General features: G+C 38.5%; 1 protein-coding gene across 1 annotated transcript in view; it reads right to left on the bottom strand.

Annotated features, from left to right (window-relative positions):
- Window positions 1-11367: 11367 nt before the first annotated feature.
- Pdk3 (pyruvate dehydrogenase kinase 3) overlaps window positions 11368-19100 on the bottom strand; it is a 50309-nt gene continuing 42576 nt past the window's right edge. The window contains exon 11 of the mRNA XM_010607156.2: window positions 11368-15808. Within this exon, the coding sequence (XP_010605458.1) occupies window positions 15788-15808 (21 nt within the window). The 3' untranslated portion in view covers window positions 11368-15787. The remainder of the gene's footprint in view (window positions 15809-19100) is intronic.

Genomic DNA, 19100 nt, shown 5'->3' with positions numbered 1-19100 from the left:
TTCTTATACTGGGCCTTCATGGCTTCTATCGTGGTCCTGAGCTCATCTATTTTTTTGTCAGTTTCTGTTCTGGACTCTTGAATCATGACTTTCATTTTGCTCACCATCTCTATGGTTATCTGGAAAATTATTTCTGTTTTGAATTTTTCTAGAGCCTGATTGATCTGTTTTGTTACTTCCTGTGCTTTGAGTTCAGGGAGTCCTGGTGGTTCACTATCGGCCTTTTCATCCTCATTTGCCCTACTGCTTGCCATTGGTGAACTGGAAGTCTGTCTTTGTGTCTTGCTTAAGAGTTTTCTCATTTTTATTTTTGTTGTTGGACTGTCCTTGGTTTAATCTCTGGGTTATCACCCAAATCTTCCTGATATAGTTGCACCCTAGCTCCTGGGTCTCTAATGACCCACAGACATTCTCATCTTCATAACATCAGAGAAAACACTAACAACCCACAGACATTCTCATCTTCATAACATCACAGAAAACAGCTCATCAAATCAACCACAATCCTTTATCCCAACTGATACAATCAGCAACACAATATGATCAAACACAACTTGGAAACTGACCACCTGTGGTAGTCACTAGTCTATCACCCTTAAACCATTTGAATTAAATTGAAATCAAGAAGCAGTCCAAAACATGTCTGCAGTGAACAAACTTTTCAATATAGTATATTTACCATTTAGGATGGAGACTCAGACAAAGCTAGGATGCAAGACCCCTGATCTCAGTTAGCTGATGATAGAACCCCATGCCATAGACTGACCTCAGGCTGCAAGGCCCAGATTGAGTTCCCTAACCTTCTGAATGGTTGAACTCCACACCATTCTACTACAGGTTTCCCAGGCCCTTTTGTTAAAGATGTTCAAAGTTGGGAATTCATAAAAATACCCTTTATGACCACCTTTACCTCTGCAGAGTGGGTCCAAAGACTGGCATAATAAGGAGGTCTGAGAGTGTGGGGGGGGGCATGGAAGTGGTAGGGGAGTTGTGGGGGTTCAGGGGCACCCGTGCAGCTACCTTCCTGGCGCTGGAGCAATGGCGGCTCCGGGCAGGAGGAGCCAGTCTTTCTCATATGACATTATTCTAAACACTCCTTCTACCTCCCCATTTATGAGGTGTGATCAAAATATATGATGAATGTTTAAACTTTTAAAGATTTATGACAGTAAGAGACACATTGCCATTAATTTCCCTTTAAGATACTACCTCTTGCTTCAAACACACTTATCTCATGGTTCTTGCCACTTTCTGAAGCAGTTCTGGAAATCTTTTCTTGTCTTATGAGGTGTGATCAAAATACAGTGAATGCTGCTGGCCCAGTGTCATTTAAGAAAAAGGCAGGCTCATAAAAACATTACCATTCACCTTATTCACAGGATCTGGCATTGCATAACCTCTGGCTCTTCCCCAATGTCAAAACAAACATGAAAGGTAAACTTCTTGAATTGATTCAGGACATGGAGGCAGCCATGACAGTGCAACTAAAGATACTCGTAAAAGAACTTCTAGAACTGCTTTAGAATGTGGCAAGCATGATGGATAATTGTGTTCAAAGCAAAGAGGTGTATTTTGAGAATTAATGGCAATGTGTCTGAGACTGTAATATATTTTTAAAAATTTAAACATTTAACATTTTTTAATCATACTTCACTCATATGAAGGCCCTTGTGATGACATTGGGCCCACCTGGGTGATCCAGGAAAACGTCCCCATTTTAAAGCCATCAGCAATTTTATCAGAAACTTAACTACTTCTTGTAATACAACATATTCCCAGGTTGTGAGGATTGGAGAGTCATTATTCTGTCAAAGGTGACCAAGAATAGTGGTTATAAACCTTTGAATCTTTTCCAGGTAAAGGAACACTAATCTTCAGATAGTTTTCTTCCTAATGTTTCTATTTAATATTTAAATTTTTATTTATCAGGAGCTAGGGATGGCCTTACTTAACCATTTCTTGTGTCTTGACATCCACAAAAGAAGCATGGAATAAATAATGGGAGATGTCATACCCAAATGAATGACTAATTGGTCCATAAGGAAAGGGCATTGAGTCCTCAACTCATGAACACAGAGCATGGCTGGTAGAGAAGGGAGAATAACAAGCCCTTCCCATTCCCTGTAAATGTCCCCCAATCGATATGTGGCTATACCAAGAAAATAAGAAGCAAATAGGGTGGGTAGCTTAAGTCTTTGGTCACTGGGCATGTTCCTGCTGACACAAGCCCAAGGAGACAATTTCTGTCTGTCAGGCTGAATCTGTTTTCCTGTCTATCCTTCCTTCCCCCCCCCCACTGGTCCTTTGGATGCTGACTGTAGCTGTTTAAACTGGGATTCATTTCCAGCCACCTAGTATCAAGCTACTCCATCCTCCTTTCCAGAGTAATTTATTTTCCTGTCATGGCCCTGATCTACACTTTAAATTAAGGTCTGCTATACATTCCCATCCAAAACATTCAGTACAGCTGGGTGTGGTGGCACACACCTGTAATCCCAGCACTTGAGAGGCTGAGGCAGGAGGATCGCTGTGAGTTCGAAACCAGCCTGGGCTACAAAGTGAGTTCCAGGTCAGTCTCAACTACATAGTGAGACCCTGTCTCAAAAAATGAAATATTCAGTACACATTTGTGTGAGCTAGTAGGTGCTTAAAATATTATAAAGGACAAAAATCCCTGCTGCTAGCCCCCAGTTTGAGTTTAATAGCCCAACTCTCAGCTCTGCTCTCTCTTCTGTACATCTCTACCTTTGTTCTTGCTGAGCTTGTAATGAAAAATCCACATTTCTGGCCACCAAAACTTCTGATTCTACCAAACAGAATTTTATAATTATTTTTACTAACTTCCTCATTTTAAATTATTTTGATACTATTTTTGGAAAGAAATGCTCTGTCTCAGAATGTAAAAGTTGTCAACTCTTACTCAGAGTAGGAGAAAATAAGGCCTTGACAAACAGGCATAGAGTCTCAGGGAATTGTATAACTCTCCTCATTGGACAGAGCTGGTTTATGAATGAGATGGTCATCCTAGGTCTGAGTGGTTGGTCATTGAGGGACTAATGGGTCTCTTTTACCTGAATAATGGGGCATTTATTTGCCCTCATAAACTGTTACTTCATTACCAGTTGAAGCCCTAGGAGACCAGCTCTCATACAGAAAGCTCCATTCCAATTATTGTGCTAAGGTGACAATAATTATCTTTAACTGTGGTAAAATTACACTATTAAGCTGTTACTAAGAAACTGTCAAAAGCATCTGCATCCATCACTGTTGCTGAAATTGCTAACATGTTTATTTTATTTGAGGACTGGCAAATTCTGTTTGTACAAGAATGCCAGGGAACACTAAGAGTAGCACTAGCCCAGCTTAGAGTTTTATGCACAGAAGGAAATATCAAGGCTGTATATTTGGCTCCAAATGCAAACTGACAAGGCCTCTAAGAAAATTCCCAATTACCCATTAAGCAGAACATCAGTAAAACTGCAAGGATCCTAGGCTTGCTCTGTGTCAAGGAGATGGATTTGCTGCTGCCAGCATTCTAGCTTGTCTCAACGGTGTTCTAATATTTGGGACTTTATAAGTGCCTTTCAACTGCGTCACATGCTAGAGTCTCTGAGGAAACAAAACAAAACAAAACAAAACAAAAAAACAGAAACACTTCCCAGAGTCCCTCTGATGGATCTAAAGTGGGGCCTAGGTCTGCGAGATTTATGTGGAGCCCTGTTGAGATCCTCCTGGCTATGGTAATATATCAGGTCAGGGAACAAAATGGGCCTGAGAGTAGCTGGATTCAAAGACGTGGATGACCAATGGTTTGTGTAAGAAAAATGAGAGCTGATTTGCCACGTGACCACAAGAAAAGGTCTAAATATTATCTTGTGATTTTCTTATCCAAAGAGAGATTATTATGTTGATGAAAGTGTCATCAATAAGCAGAAAGCAAAGGCTTCATTGTAAGGCAAACATTGAGAGATGATGGTTGCTCTCAAGCACCTCCCACAGTAACTGGTGAAAATGGGTACTTGATGTTAATTTTTGTGAGGCAGGTGGTGGAACCGCTGAGCTAAATCCCCAGCTACTTGATGTGAATTTTTAAAAAATTCAACAGTTGAAATGGCAGCAGATAACTGCCACGTCCAATAATGGTTGCCACTAGTGAGTGGCTATTTAAAGAATTCAATTTAAAATTTAATTTCACATTTTAACCATTCAGGTGGCTAGTGGGTAGTGGAACAGACAGCACAGAAAGCACTTCCTTCATCACAGAGTTCCAGTGGCAGATGGTGGTCTGCAGAAATCCTTCTCAGGGGCAACCCCCTCTACACGATGCCTTATGATTTATTCATGTGATCAAACTATAAATCTATGTGCTATTATGAAATGAACATCTGAAAGTATTATCAGCAGATAATCACTTGTAAGCATGCATTATTAAGTCATTTGGAAAGGATTTTGAGATGAAGGACAAGAAGGTAAAAACATACAGTAAAGTGCAATGCTCGGCAACAACTTCATGGAACTACACGATCTTGGGAGTCTCTTTGAGTGTAAGCCATACTTAATGAATTTCAAATCATAGTAGGAGGAGCTGCTACAAGAATACCATTCCCAAGTCATGAATGATGTCTTAGCAGAGCACTGACTTTCAGTAAAATATAGATGAATAATTTTAAAATTCAGGCTAAAATCACAATCACTTTCAAGAATCACTGGTTTTATTCTTTGGGAAAAGCAGCTAACAAACAACCTGAACATAGTTATTTATTGTTTCCCAGCTTAGGTTTTTAAGGAGCACTATAAAAACATCAAACTTGCTAATAGCCTTGGAATCCATGTGGTTCAACTCCCTAATTTTAGAGATCAGGAGACTAAAGCAGTTAGGAGTTAGCTGGTAACAGAAGTAACATGACTTCCCAACATTAACTCTCCCAAATACTCATTTGCCTCAAATCTTGAGGAAGTTTTTTTTTTAGTGAAAAATATATATCAGTTATGTGATTTTCATATTGTAAAAGAAGAAAAAAGAAAACTATTGAATATTTAGTAAAAGAATGGTACATTGCTAAATAACACAAAGGTTACTTCTCTTTATTTGGGAAGCACATAATTGCACCTAAATGTCTGGGGGCATGGAGTTCTGGTGTTGCTGCTGCCTGCTTTCCTAAGAGGCCATAAAAACCAATAGACTTTTTATTGAAAAATTCAAGTTGTCATCAGAACATTCCATATGGCAAGTCTCACACTTTTAAAAGAATTCCTCTGGGAGGGATTTGTTAAAATACAGATTCCTAGGCCACAACCCTAGGAAATCTGAATCAGTAAAGCTGAGGAGCCCTGGAGTTTGCATTTGGACAGACTTTCAGATAATGCTAGCCCAGGTGCTCTATAACCAGACCACCCCAGTTTGACCAAGACAGTCCCGATGTGCACCTGTTTACATAGGTTGTGGCATAATTATTAGTAGTGCTTTTTCACTCTAAAAAATGTCCTCAAATGCACAATATATTGTATTTCCTTTTTCCCCATCCATGCACTATTGTTTGAAAAATATCACTGTGGCGGTTTACTTTTACCAACTCCTTTATTTTGCTTCAAGGGTGTTTCCCACAAATGGGGGGGTCCAAATAACCTATTTTTCTATCACAAGAATTTAAGTAAGCATCTTTGTGCACTCATAGTAACTTGCAAAGATGTTTGCTGCTAATGTATTGCATTTCAGAAACTGAGAGAAAAGACAAAGTGGGACAGATGAGAATACAGTTCAGAAAATACCACACAGCTGAGGATATAGCTCAGTGGCACCATGTCTGCCTTGCAAGTGCAAGGTCCTGGGTTCAATCCCCAGTACCGGGAGAATAAAAGAAAAGAAAACACGGCACAGATGCGCTGTGAATCACAACCACCATTTTATTTTTCTGATTATTGGGATACAGGATTGTCCATGTGCTCCAGGACTAGTTTGCTATGATGGATACCAGATTGCTCTATGACTTGTGGGGAATGTTATCTGGGCCACACACGTCTCTGGTCATGTTTTCCCAACAATCACAAAACACTTTTCTCCGTGGAACACGGAATGACAAAGCACCCCACCCAAAATAATTTTAACTCATAATAATGTGTACCAGCGAGGCCACAGAACAGCACAAAACTGGGGGTGGGGGCTGGGCTTATTCTACAAACCACAAGGTTGCTCCAGAAAATGAGACACACATGTACATTTATCACAGTAAGTAAGGCGAAAGAGACACAGAGCAAACAAGGTCAATTTGGACTCATGGGTACAAATATTGTAAAGAACATTTACTTCATGTGTAAGTTAATTATTTTTGTCTTATCAAATCAGCAATCACTCCCAGTTCAAATGCTACTTTGATAAGTGAAGGAGTCAGGAAGAAAAACTGGCAGAACAAGAAACATTTCACTTAATTGCAGCATCAGCTATGTTCACAAAGGTGTATTTCATTCCGAGACCGCGTCTTACTCAGTTCAAGCATGTCTTCGGCATTCACAAGTTGTGTTACAAATCTAAGCAATATTTAAAGTTTAAGCATTTGAATATTTAGAGCAGCAGATGATGTGTATATAACCCTTAAGGAGCAAGTACATTCTCAAGAGATCTGAACACCAAGGAACTCTGTGGCATGTTGTCCAGATGTGACTCAAACACAACTGCACTTTCTAATCAGAGGGTAGTGTTCAAGTCTAGTGCTGTACAGCATGAGAAAAGCAGGCTGTAACAATGAACAGACTAGAAATGAAGGAAACAAGAGAACTCGATTCCTCCAACACTGAATAAAGGCCACTGCAATTTTTAAATCCCTCAGTGTTCTATGTTTTCTAGGTAAACTTTGCCATGGATGTCCACTCAACAGTCAAGGTACTTTTAGTTTAGTCTAAAACTATTTTAAGTATATGTACCATTTATTGGTTAAAATAATTTACCAGCTCTTACACAGACTTTTCAAAGTGAAAAGCAGGCTACTAAAAGACTTTATTTGACCTGTTTCTCAAGAACAGTTACACAGGCATCCAGGCATAAAGGCAGCAGACATAGGGCTGTGTAATTTTTATGTTAGTTACAACAGCCAGGAAAATCCTGCCTCCTGAGAGGACGTGGCAAGTTGCGGGTGAAACCCAAAAGAATCAGCCTGGTCCCTTTTCAATGGCAGGCAGCCTCAAGTCTTTTCCAGTCTCTGTAGTTATAGGTTTTAGCTTTAATTCTAATTAAAGTCATTAAAGTCAGATAAAGGCATAAGCCAGTTCTTACTGGAAATATATAGTGCCTTTCAAAACATTCATTGAGGTTTCTGACAGTTGTACCAGTTCAAAATGATAAAAGGAAATGGAATTTTTGAGAAAGGGATGCCACGGTTTAAACAATGTAACATTTTATACTCATTCTACCTGATTTCACACACTTTTGTGACGTTATTTAGCATGGCTTACAATCAGATTTAACTTTCTTAACTTCTTTGTTAATGTCTAGTGTATGTGAACAACCAAGAGTTAGCAGTGAATGCTAAGATTCTTTCTTCTCTCAAAAAGAATCTCAAGTAATAATACTTTAAATTAAGTAGTTTTGTAATTCATATGCATCCCATTCTAAGTGTGTCATTTTCGATCAATTTGGAAGTCAAGGATGAGTTAGAGAGCAGTTACACCAGTCCTACGTGCCAGTTAGACATTTCCTCACTCTGCTAAGCAGAGGGCAAATACTGTTTCATACATATGTGATCTTTCATATTTCTGCAGTGTCAGCCCATTAGTAAAAGTTATCCAGAGTATTTCAGTTAACAAGCCACTTTTAGGTAAATGGAAGTTAGAATTACTTAATGCGATGTTCTTTTGAGTCAAAGTTTATTATCCCAAAAGGAGTCAGTTTCAGTAGAAAACAGAATCTTCACTTAAAAGTCAAGAAGCACATTATCAAACAAAGTCAAATTGCAGGGGAGAAGTGTGATTCCTCCTAGAAAAGGACAGTTGGGTGTGATTTCTCATGAAAAGGGCATGTTCAGGTTTCTTGGTAATGTCACGTTCCTAAAATGCCAATACTTTTGACATTCTAGCTCTTAAACTTAGACAAGAACTATTAAATCTGAACATACAGTGGCACAGTTTAAGATTCGTATGGGATTCGTATCAAAGGCTATTCCCTGAGACAGGCAAGGGTAGTGAACGTTTAATTCTCTGAGTACAAAAAAGTAGACATATAAAATCAATTTCACCTCTTTACTCCTCCCTTTCAAGAAATTACTAAAATAAAAACATTTATCACCACGTTTTACCTTTCTAAAAATGTTTTCCTTTAATGAACATTATTGCAAAGCCACACACAGGCTGGGTGATTCACGCAAATTCTCTCCCCTGATACTTCTCTTAAAACCATCAGTGCCATGGAAATAAAGACACCTTTCTTACAACTTACACAAATTTAGTGAAATCCTAAAATAGAATGTAACTGTAATTCTTTACTTTTGGAAACTATAATAAGAAAAAGTTAATAAAACCACAGAATCTTAGTATGATTAGAACTTTTAAAGAATGCAAGTGTAATTCTGCACTTTTGGAAAATATAATGTGAAAAACAAATCCAAAATACCTCTCTATGTAAATTGAAACTCAAGCCATGGTATTCAAAATTAAAATAATTTACATAATCTACTATACTTTGTGTTTTTTTAGTAATTAACCTTCCTGAGGCTGATTTTGTTCTCCTTAGCGTTTGCTTAACTAAAGTGCTTAATAAAATTTCTACAGAATATATTACCCTCTCCATAGATGAATATTATTTTGAACTACAATCTGACAAAAATCTAACTACATTTAATTATGCTTGATTAATCCAAATGTCACTGAGAGATTTATAGAACAGAAAAATATTTTTCAGGTTAAGTTCATACTCTTCATTGTAAGCTTCCCAGATCCCATATTACAACAGGTTTACCATCTCAATTCTGTCACATTAAGAAGAGCCCCACAAAAAATATTCCGAATAGTCCAAATTGGACCATGGGACTCCAAACGTGAAGCTGTTTCTTATCATTGTCAAGAGACTTGCAGACAGGACGCATCAAAGACTTGGAATTGGAAGGTGCTGCAGCTGAGATCAATTCGTTACCATGGGTGGAGCTCGCGGGCAAAGAGATGCACACACAGGGTGTCTTATGGATTGAATTAAAACAGTGAAAGAATATTAGCCTGAGATAAGAGGAGGCTTTCTTTTAACACAGACACATAACTGTAACAGGCAGTTGTTCAGAGACCTTCAGTAATGATGCCCCAAGGTACTTCTGTTCATATGCAAATAAGTCAATTTAAAGGGTGACAAATTGCCCTACCTGTGGGAATAATGAAACATATCCCATCTCCTTCTCCAGTCAGCTAAACCTCCCACTGCTGTGGTACTCAGCTCTACCCCAAACGGTGACCAAACAGTCAAATGTGGAGAACTGCAAGTCTCTGATATTCCCTCTGAGGGAAAGTGGGACCAATGCCACCCAGAGTGGCACAGAGTCGCACGTGGTACACACGAGGTGACAGCCTGCATCCTGGCCACCTAAACCATACCATGGAAATCAGGGGAATCCATGCCCCTATTTTAGAGACAGATGGAGAGCTGGAGAGGTTTCTCAAGAATTCTGTGACTAAAATATTTTATGTCCCTTTTTGTCTCCATTTTAGGGGGGCATACACAGCTGGTGCCAACCTGCAAACTGAGAGGAAAGCCTTCTCAGGCAATCCTTTTCTTCCACCTCTAAAATGAGTTTGAAGCGTTAGATAGGGTCTCTCCTGAAGAGCAGCCATTTTAACTCCAGTATCATCATCCAGATGCTTTAAATTTCTACCTAAATAATGACTTCCAAATTCCAAGAAGACATATCCAGAACTTGCAGTAATTGTGTTTTGTTGTGAGGAAAGAACAGTCCATGTTATCTGATGAAATTTGATTGGAAAAGTTGGTCCCTCTTACTTGACCACTGCTCCTTGTTGGTGAGCAAGACAACAGCTGAAATGGGCTCTTCCCCAACTTCTCTGAAGCCCCAGTGCAGGGACCTTGACAAGGTCCCCCATTGGGCTGATCACAGAGTCCAAATTCAGATCAATAGATATAGAGGAGAAAAGAAGTTGAAAATCACTGGTCCTTCCTCCTCTGCAATGAAAACAATACTTAGAAGGTCTGGCGCCGCCCCATCCCATTTTTCTCCATTGCACTAATCTCCCAACTGACCTATAAAATTACCTGATTTTGTTTCTAGTCTGTCTTCCCTACCAGAACATGAGCTCAGGAAGCAGGGATTTCTCTCTGCTTTGATCACTGCTGTGTGCCCAGCATGTAGCAGTTTCTAGCATGCAGGAGACACTAGATATTATGAAGACTGAACATCACTTTCCTTCTCACAACTCCTCTATCTGCCACCTTTACTTCATGGTCTCTCTCACACAAGGGTGCCTGTGTTCAATTCTTCACCTGACATCAGCACAGGCAGGGGCCAAGTCTGACCGTAGGGGAAGGTCTTGCTTCAAGTAGAGATGGGTGCATACAGCAAGGCTGTCACTTGGCTCTGTGACTGTTATGCAAGAGCACTGAAGGTGAGAAGAGTTTGCTGCTGGTTGTCTACTGGAATGTACTGGCAACTGAGGCAGGGAGGCTTTAATCCCACAAATAAGCCAAATAAAACCCCCATCTTGTGATCTACCTCAAAGGCACTTTAAAAACATTAACCTATATGCTTCCATGGTAGGCCCCAGATCTAGCAAACCATGTGAGTGGATATTCATATATAACAAAACAAATTCTGATGAAGACTTAACATCTTTCTATTTCTTAACATACCATATTTTAGCTGGGGATTTAGCTCAGTGGCACCGTGCCTGCCTTGCAAGTGCAAAGTCCTGAGTTCAATCCCCAGTAATGAAAAGAAAAAAAAAAACAACCCATATTTTAAAATGGGTTGTTTGAAAAGGCAGGTAAGAAAACCTGTGATGCAGTAAAGCTCTCAGAGGGGCAAACCCACTTGAGTGAGGCAGCTTGACTGCAATCTGCTCATAAAAAGAGCTTCAACTTCTCTTGACAACTCAGATTATTAGTTTGAAATATTTTCCCATATTTAACTAACTAATTAATCATTGTCGATAGCCAATAGCTTCTTGAGTTTGTGAAAATGTCACATGTCCCCTATTTTTAAAGCAGAAGGTACTGATATCTCTAATGGGTAGAACAGGAACCTGAGTTAAAAGTTATCTTTCCACACTGAACAGTAAACAAAAATCCTGTATTGATTAAATTGTTAATGGTGATTTCCTGCTGGCAATATTGGTTCCTTCTGTTTACTAACATATAGATTGTGAAGGACATTATCTTCAAAGTCAATGTTTAAGCATCTGGACCACTGGGAAAGATGGCAGAATAAGTGTGTGTTTATATAAGTGCTCCTGCCCTCCAACACACACATCCCAAAATTGAGCCAGAAGCTGTCTATAGTGAAACTAATAAAAGCCACAAACCCATACCATGGGCTCCAGGGGAGTGTCTGACAATAAAGCAAAAAAGAGACACATCAATACACTCTAGAAAAAGAATGAACTCAGAAACTATGAAAAATATAGACAAAATGGTTTGGCCCTCAAATAAATGAAATAAAGAATCAGTGAGGATGACAGAATGACCTACAGAGAAAAGTAGTTTTAAAAAAACTAACAAGTAAAAGCCATATTACAAGCAACAGGGCCTAGTCTCTCAATAATACAGAAACCTAAGTCAGTGAAATGGAGGATAAGACTTGACAAAAAATCACCCAGCATGAAGGAAGACAAGGAAATGAAAGCCATCCAAAGACAAATGTGAAGGGCAGATGATAGAGAGCCAATGGAATGACAAATTCTTTTAAAAACGAACAGAACAGATACAAAATGCAATAAGGCCTAAAATGTCAGTATCTAATTGCTCGTTGTGTACAAGAAAATGTCAACAGACAACTGTCAATCCCAAGATAAACTCAAATGAAGTTACTGAATTTCAAGAATAAACAAAGAATCACAAGTATCCATGGCAAGCAAGCAGGTTACCTACAAGAGGGGAAGAGAAGTCCATCTGGACTCAGATTTCTCATCACCATCAGATACGAGTAAAAATAAAGTAACATCATGAAAGAACTGAAGGGAAAAGGACGTGCTCCAAGAATCCAATAGCCAGCCAACACATACATCATAAGTAATGTCAATTAAGAGACATGTGTAAATATGAAAGGGAGTCTAACCGATGCTATAATCTAGTCCACCAAAACATAAAAGCATCAACTCTCAAATGTGTAGTCTTTGTATGAAAGGGCTGGCAGTGAGCACTGACTTCATTCAAACATGGAATTAAGTCTAACCAACTCTAGTAATTACCTACAGCTATACATTTTCAGTTGCCTGTCTTTTTAGGTAAAAGCTGCCACATTCATTTGACTGTCTCCTCTGATTATGCTGAAATGAAAACACAAAAAAGAAAACCTCTCCTGAGTGAAACTACTTTGCATTACAGAAAGCTTTTGGTTTAAAGTTTACCCTTGAGGATTAATATATCCAAGAAATTCCTCAAAAGGAATAACATTAACTGCCTGGTGTATTATTCAGAGCACTAACATAGGAACAGGAAGATCCAACTACTTACTGTTCTTCTATTCACTTAGCAGGCCACCTTAGCAAACCACTTAACTGCTTTGGGATTCATGTGAAAGTAGAGATGTTCCTGTGTGGTCTACCTGCCTCGGGGCTTTGTGAGGCTCAGATGCCATGCTGAGTATAGAAGTTCTTGGGAATCTATAAGCAAGACTGTAAAGCCATGTCCCTGGATGGAAAGAACCCCTGTACTATGGAGCCAAAAGCAGAAATTCAGAGATAAAAAATGGATCAGATAGTTTCTGTGGATCTTTCTCTACTTCCTGTCATTTTCTCTATACTTTAAAACCACTTCATAGCACTATTTTAAAAAAAATAAATTTAGTACTTCCAAAGCCCCAGACCTGAATTATGAGTTTTGAAGATGAGGATAGCTTAAGAATTTAGAAGTTGTCCCACTAACCAAGGTAAATGTCAGTTTCCAGTCTTTGATTCAGTATTTATTAAGTATCTATTATTTTCCAGGCAGTATTTCAAGTAGTAGACATGGCCTCCAAATGATGGACATGAGGGCATTACAGAGGAATGGGGAAGGATTTGGCTAAAAAGGGGCCAATATCTATTTATATTACAATTTATAGGTAGGTAACTGACCCCTGGCTTACTGGCAAACCCAGCAAACAACTAGAGAGATGTGCTTAAGCTCAGAGGGTCATATACAGTCAAGAAAAAGGATAAACAAGTATGTGGATAAGGGGGCTGACAAACTGAGAATGCAAGATGATCCTTGAACTGTTCTTGTCAGTGAAATGAAGGATAAAACTTGAGAAAAAATTCTTAATGAAGAAAAAAGACAGGAGATAGAAGCAAGATTGTACTTGGGGTCAGGTGCATATGAGTAAGCTCTAAAGCAGCGGTGGTAACCCATGGCACACATGCCACAACCAGCTGTCTGTTGTCACTTACAGCTCTAAAATGTTTATCACTGGTCTAAAGTATATTGAGTCATTGAAACACTGAAATAAAATTTTGCTTTTGAGAAATACTTGTGAAGAATGTGCCAGGATTTTTCTATACCATATTTGACCCCCTACAAGGTGCTTGTTTGAGGGCTTGGCAGCACTGACGAACAAGGCAATAAGTAACATGACCCAAATCTGCTTCCTCCTTTCCCCTACAGCAGATCCCACTTAAAAGTACAAAGGAGAGGGCCAGGGATTTAGCTCGGTGGCATCGCACCTGCCTCACAAGCGCAAGGTCCTGACTTCGATCTCTGGTACCAAAAAAAAAAGTATAAAGGAGGACAGCTGGAAGTTGAGGCCTAGTAAGATAGGGAAACTATCTAATGTTTATATGGAAGCTAGGCTCTTTAAATGTAAAGGACCATTAATTTTATATCTTTTCTTTTCTGCAGTGCTGGGGATTAAACCTAGAGTTTTGTACCTGCTAGGCAAGCTCTCTATCACTGAGCCCCCCAGCCCCCCTGTACTTTTTTCAAATTTTTGAGACAGGATCTCACTGAATTTAGCAGGCTGGCCTTTGACCTGCAGTACTCCTGCCTCAGTCTCCTGAGAAGACAGGATGATGGCCAGGCACCACCACATCCAGTTTATTTTTACATCTTTTATACCATAAGAGAAGAGCCACGTGGAACAGCCCCATTCCTGAGACACTGACTTGGATCTCAAACAAGCAGCCCCATAGCCCATCTCACCAATCTCTTGTAAGTACACTGATAATGGCTTTTACTTGAGTGATTATATATGAGTTCTCTAGTGAGATCCTTCTGAGGACAGAATAGGTGAGATCTTTCTAAAGATGAAAGAACTTGCCATGAGCTCATAATAACATGAAAGAAATCCAGATTCAGTGAAACTAAGAGAAACAGAGTTGCCAAGTGCAGCTGGTCAGAGCCTACCTCCTTCCAGGGGAAAAAAATCCCCACTATGGTGGCAGTGGGACAACTGAATTGCCACTGTCATGTGACTAAAGGATGAAGATGACTTCTAAATCAGTAAAAATTTGACTGACATGAAAAATAACAGTAAAGAGAAACACAACCTACAGAGTTGTATAAGATGCTACTTTGAATGTGGACTGTCAGCCAGCTTCTATTACTAAGAGTAAATATAATACCATTCCTCTTTCCGTACCCAAGTTCCCTGTTAATTCTCATTCCCAATTCTAGCAAAAAATGAGGGAGGGTGAAAATCAGATTGAGCTGACAAATCTAAAACTGGATGAAATGAATGAAAATGAAAATGATGAAGGCCCACAATATTTTTCAAGTAAATTAGAAAGGACTTCTCCCTTCAGTAGTCTATTTTATGACTAGTAAAGTGCATGACACAGGAACTTCCAATTCCTTAGGAGACTACAAAGGAAAATGACAAAGATATAGTGTTAGACTGGTGCAATTTCTACAGAAGAAAGTATTTCCCATTCTTCATAAGCTTGATACTGATCACAAAGCAATTTTTCACTTATGATCTTTGAAATTAAGCTGTTAAGTGAAAAATTCCAAGACAACTTTTGGAATGCTTTAATTAATGGAAGTATACAATGAATTGTAAAATATCAATGCATCAGTGAGTAAGACCTAATACGAAAATAGGACATCTCATAATGAGAATGCAGACCAGATGGAGGTAGTCAAACCCAATCAGAGAGTGGAGGAGGGATGCACAGCAGAGAGTACCCTGGGACTGAATTCTGAAGGTGTGCTCAGCTGCTATCTTCTATTTCTAGATTCCCAGACCCTAACTGGAAGTTTGGGCAAATATGGTATTTGGTCACAAAGAGAGCAGCAGGAACTGCTGCATCTGGGATGGGAAGGAACTCAGAATCCAGGGGAAGACTTGAGACACTAGGCTCTAAGATGATGAGATAGACAGTGCAAGGGTACAAGAGCTCGAAGGAGGCTCTGCGTTCTTTTGTGATAGGCACCAACTACATCATAGCAAAATAACATGAAAAATTACTTGAGTTACTACTTTAGTGGAACTTATGGCTAGAATAACTACAGGAAGGGCTCCATGGAAAGATCCAGCTGGTATGGAGAAAATACACACTCAAGCACTGGGATTAATTCAGAGTTGGTGGGGAAAAGTGCTCTCTCGCTGACTTGCAGAAGATGATCTTTCTTCACAAGAGAGGACCACAGCATTTAGTTCCTTACAAAGTTCTATTTGTCTTGATCTTGTCCCTGTAAAGAAAATAATGGAAACATCCAGTGCGTTTCTGGGTATAACCTCCTCTATTTTAATCAACACATAATCACAGCATTTATTTACAATGATAATTCAAAATCTCTGCCTCACTCAGAACCCTTACTTAAAATTATTTTCTACAGTTACTACAGAAAAAGAATTATCATTTAATTATTTATTTCTTTTTTAAAATAATTCTTTACTCTCAGTTAAAAATCTGATTACAAATGGAAGTGATACTAATGGATATGGGATTTCTTTTTGGAGTGATGAAAATATTCTGAAATTACGTAGTGTTTATGGTTGCAAAAATCTACAAATATACTAAAAACAACTATACTTTGAGTGAATTGTATGATATGTGAATTATATCATCATAAGGCTGTTGCTTATAAAAAAAGTCTAGAGAATTTTCTTAGACTTTCTCATGTATAAATACCTAACTTTATCTATTACTTTTCCAAGATCTCTACCAATTGTCTTATTTATATAGCTTAACAACTTAATTGTTAAGCTAAATATTTTAGAATTTAAAAAATTGTCTTCTGCCAAAATTCATTTGTCTAGCAATATATTAGAAATGGAGACTCATAACCTGATAAACTATTTAGAGTTTTAAAATGCCTGGAAAACAACATTCAGTTAAAGCTTCCTTCTCACAGTCCAAATGGACCTTCTTATTTATAAAGATGGCTTCTGTATTATCCAAATTAATCTACCAATCAGACCGACAGTTTGAATTAACTGATGCCCAACATGCTATCTGGCTTACAAACAGACTGAAGTGGAACGAAGGAGAACTGATCTTACCTAGGTATTCCACACTGATTAGCTTAATCTTGCCTGAGAATGGAGAATGTGTGCATATGAGTGGAACACAAGTACGCAGTTGGTCAGAGCTCAACTCCTCTGAGAGAAAAATCCCTCCCTGTGGTGGCAGTGGGGACAACTGGATTTCTATTATCATATGACTAAAGGAAGAAAATTAAACTTCTAAGAAATTTCATCATTTGAGATGTGTGGCGTCGAGGTTCCTCATGATACTTTGATAGGAAAAAAAAATCAGTATGGGTACCCTTTGCCCTTTATATCATTCATCAGAAAAGATGAATGCTACTATAATGGTACAAAATTAAAAAGCTATATAAACTATATTTATATACAAATATCTTTCTGTTCAATTGTGTTAAAATGTTAAGAATCAAGGTTTTCGAGTAAGTAAATATATTAGGGCTGTAAGTGGAGAGGAATGGAGAAAAAGAATTAAGATATATTATGTACAGGTATAAATTCCCTATGATAAATGTACTAATAAAAAATAAACTTAAAAGAAGTATCAGAACTTAAAGGAGTTCTAAAGTTTAAAAAAAAATATATATATATATGAGTGCTGGTGGTAAGGCTTGTGGTAGAGTGCTTGGATAGCATGCTTTAGGCCCTGGGTTTAATCCCCAATACAAAGAAATAATTTTTAAAAATATACTGGGGAGAAATAATGCGATGTTAAATAAAAATTATCAATATGAACTTTATACACACACACCTGTCTAGAAAAGGTGTGATAAGCATATGCCCAACACCCAGATCAGGGCCTCTAATATCCATTAAAAAATAGGATTCCTTGGGGAAATGGCTGATTCCAGACTAGGTACACAATAGATACAAAGTGAGCCTAGGATAGCATCTCAGGCAAGGAAGCAGGAGTGGCTTCAAAGATAAATAAGCTTCTGACAGTGGAACACAGAGGAACCAGCTCAAAATAATTATCACTGGCTGAAAGTGCATCAATTCCAGCAGCAAAAGTACAATGACCACTACATGCAATAACATGGATAAATATCCTAGAAGGCAAGACACCAAAAGAGTGCACACCAGATGTTCTTGTATATTTAAAAAGAGTACCTTTAGTGCTACAGTTAGAAAATGGTTACGTGTGGACCCAGAGGCGGGGAAGGGAGGAGAGTCTGACTAGAAAGGAGTCCTCTGGGGTGCTGGAACTATAGGTATAAAATATATTAAGCTATAAACTTAACATTTGTGTACTTCATAACATAAGTATTTCAATAAAATAACAAAATACTGCAATAAAAAAGTACTGAATGTAACAGAGCAAAGCAACAAAAATGTATTAAATGTATAATGCTCAGAAAGGACAAAGCAGAAACTCATTTGCCATCATTTAAAGTGACTTTTGTTGTTGTTTTTTTGAGACAGGATCTCACTGTAGTTTAGGCTGGCTTTGAACTCACTATGTAGCCCAGGCTGGCCTCGAATTCACATCGATCCTTCTGCCTCAGCCTCCCAAGGGCTAGCATTATAGGCATGCGCCACCACACCCAGTTTTAAATTGACTTTTAACCTTATTTCTTACCTAGGAAATTGGTGACTTAGAGAGAATGTAATTTTTTCTTTAAATTTAAAGGGAAAAAGTTAAACACTGGGAAAATTGTACTTCAAGGTACCTAAATGGCCTCAGCTGTTGAAAAAGAGCTTTATTTAATAGGGGGAATGTCAGCTAGTAACTATCAAGGGAATGATTAAAAACATTCTTTTAACAAACACTAATAAAAGTATTGACCGAGTGACAATTTGACTTTCTCCTTTCCAGTTTGGATGCCTTTTCTTTTGCTTGCCTAGTGTCTGGGTAAGACTTCCAGTCCTGCGTTGAATAAAAGCAGTGAAAGTGAGCACCCTTGTTAAGCCAAAATGATCAATTAGGGTGAAACCACTTGGTGAATGGCCGATGGGTAAGTATCCATTTGTATGGTACAAAAACAACACCACAAAATGACTTTCTAGTGAAAGAGGGGAAAATGACTAGAGCGTGGACGGATAGGACAGCCATCACCTAAATTATGGTCCATCTTAACATCGATAATGGGTCTCATCATGTAATTCTGCAACAGTGCTGATGGAGTATTCAAGCTTAAAGAAAAGCTCTACTGAGTCTTCAGACCAACTTCCAGTTTACAGGAAATGTGGGATGGGAAAATAAAGTGGTATTTCAAAGAAGAAATCAAACAAGCGAGGGTGGGACATTCTGCAGGATAACTGACATGGGTATTGAGTAACAACAAATTTTCTACATTAGTCTTCAACTGTGTTTTATGGTTCTGGAATGGAACGTTTAAACAAATCAGGTGAATTTTTATGAAGTGAAAGTTTACTAACACGGAAAAGCAGAGATTGATAAATGAAACAAAAGCAGGTTATAAGGGGGCCGGGGATTTAGCTCAGTGGTGCTGCACCTGCCTTGCAAGCCCTTGGTCCTGATTTAGATTCCGGTAC

Source organism: Fukomys damarensis, unplaced genomic scaffold (genome assembly GCF_012274545.1).
Source record: "Fukomys damarensis isolate Sample0158 unplaced genomic scaffold, DMR_v1.0_HiC HiC_scaffold_39, whole genome shotgun sequence".
Taxonomy (NCBI): domain Eukaryota; kingdom Metazoa; phylum Chordata; class Mammalia; order Rodentia; family Bathyergidae; genus Fukomys; species Fukomys damarensis.
Note: the sequence above shows the minus strand (reverse complement) of the source record. Positions and strands in the feature narration are given on the sequence as shown.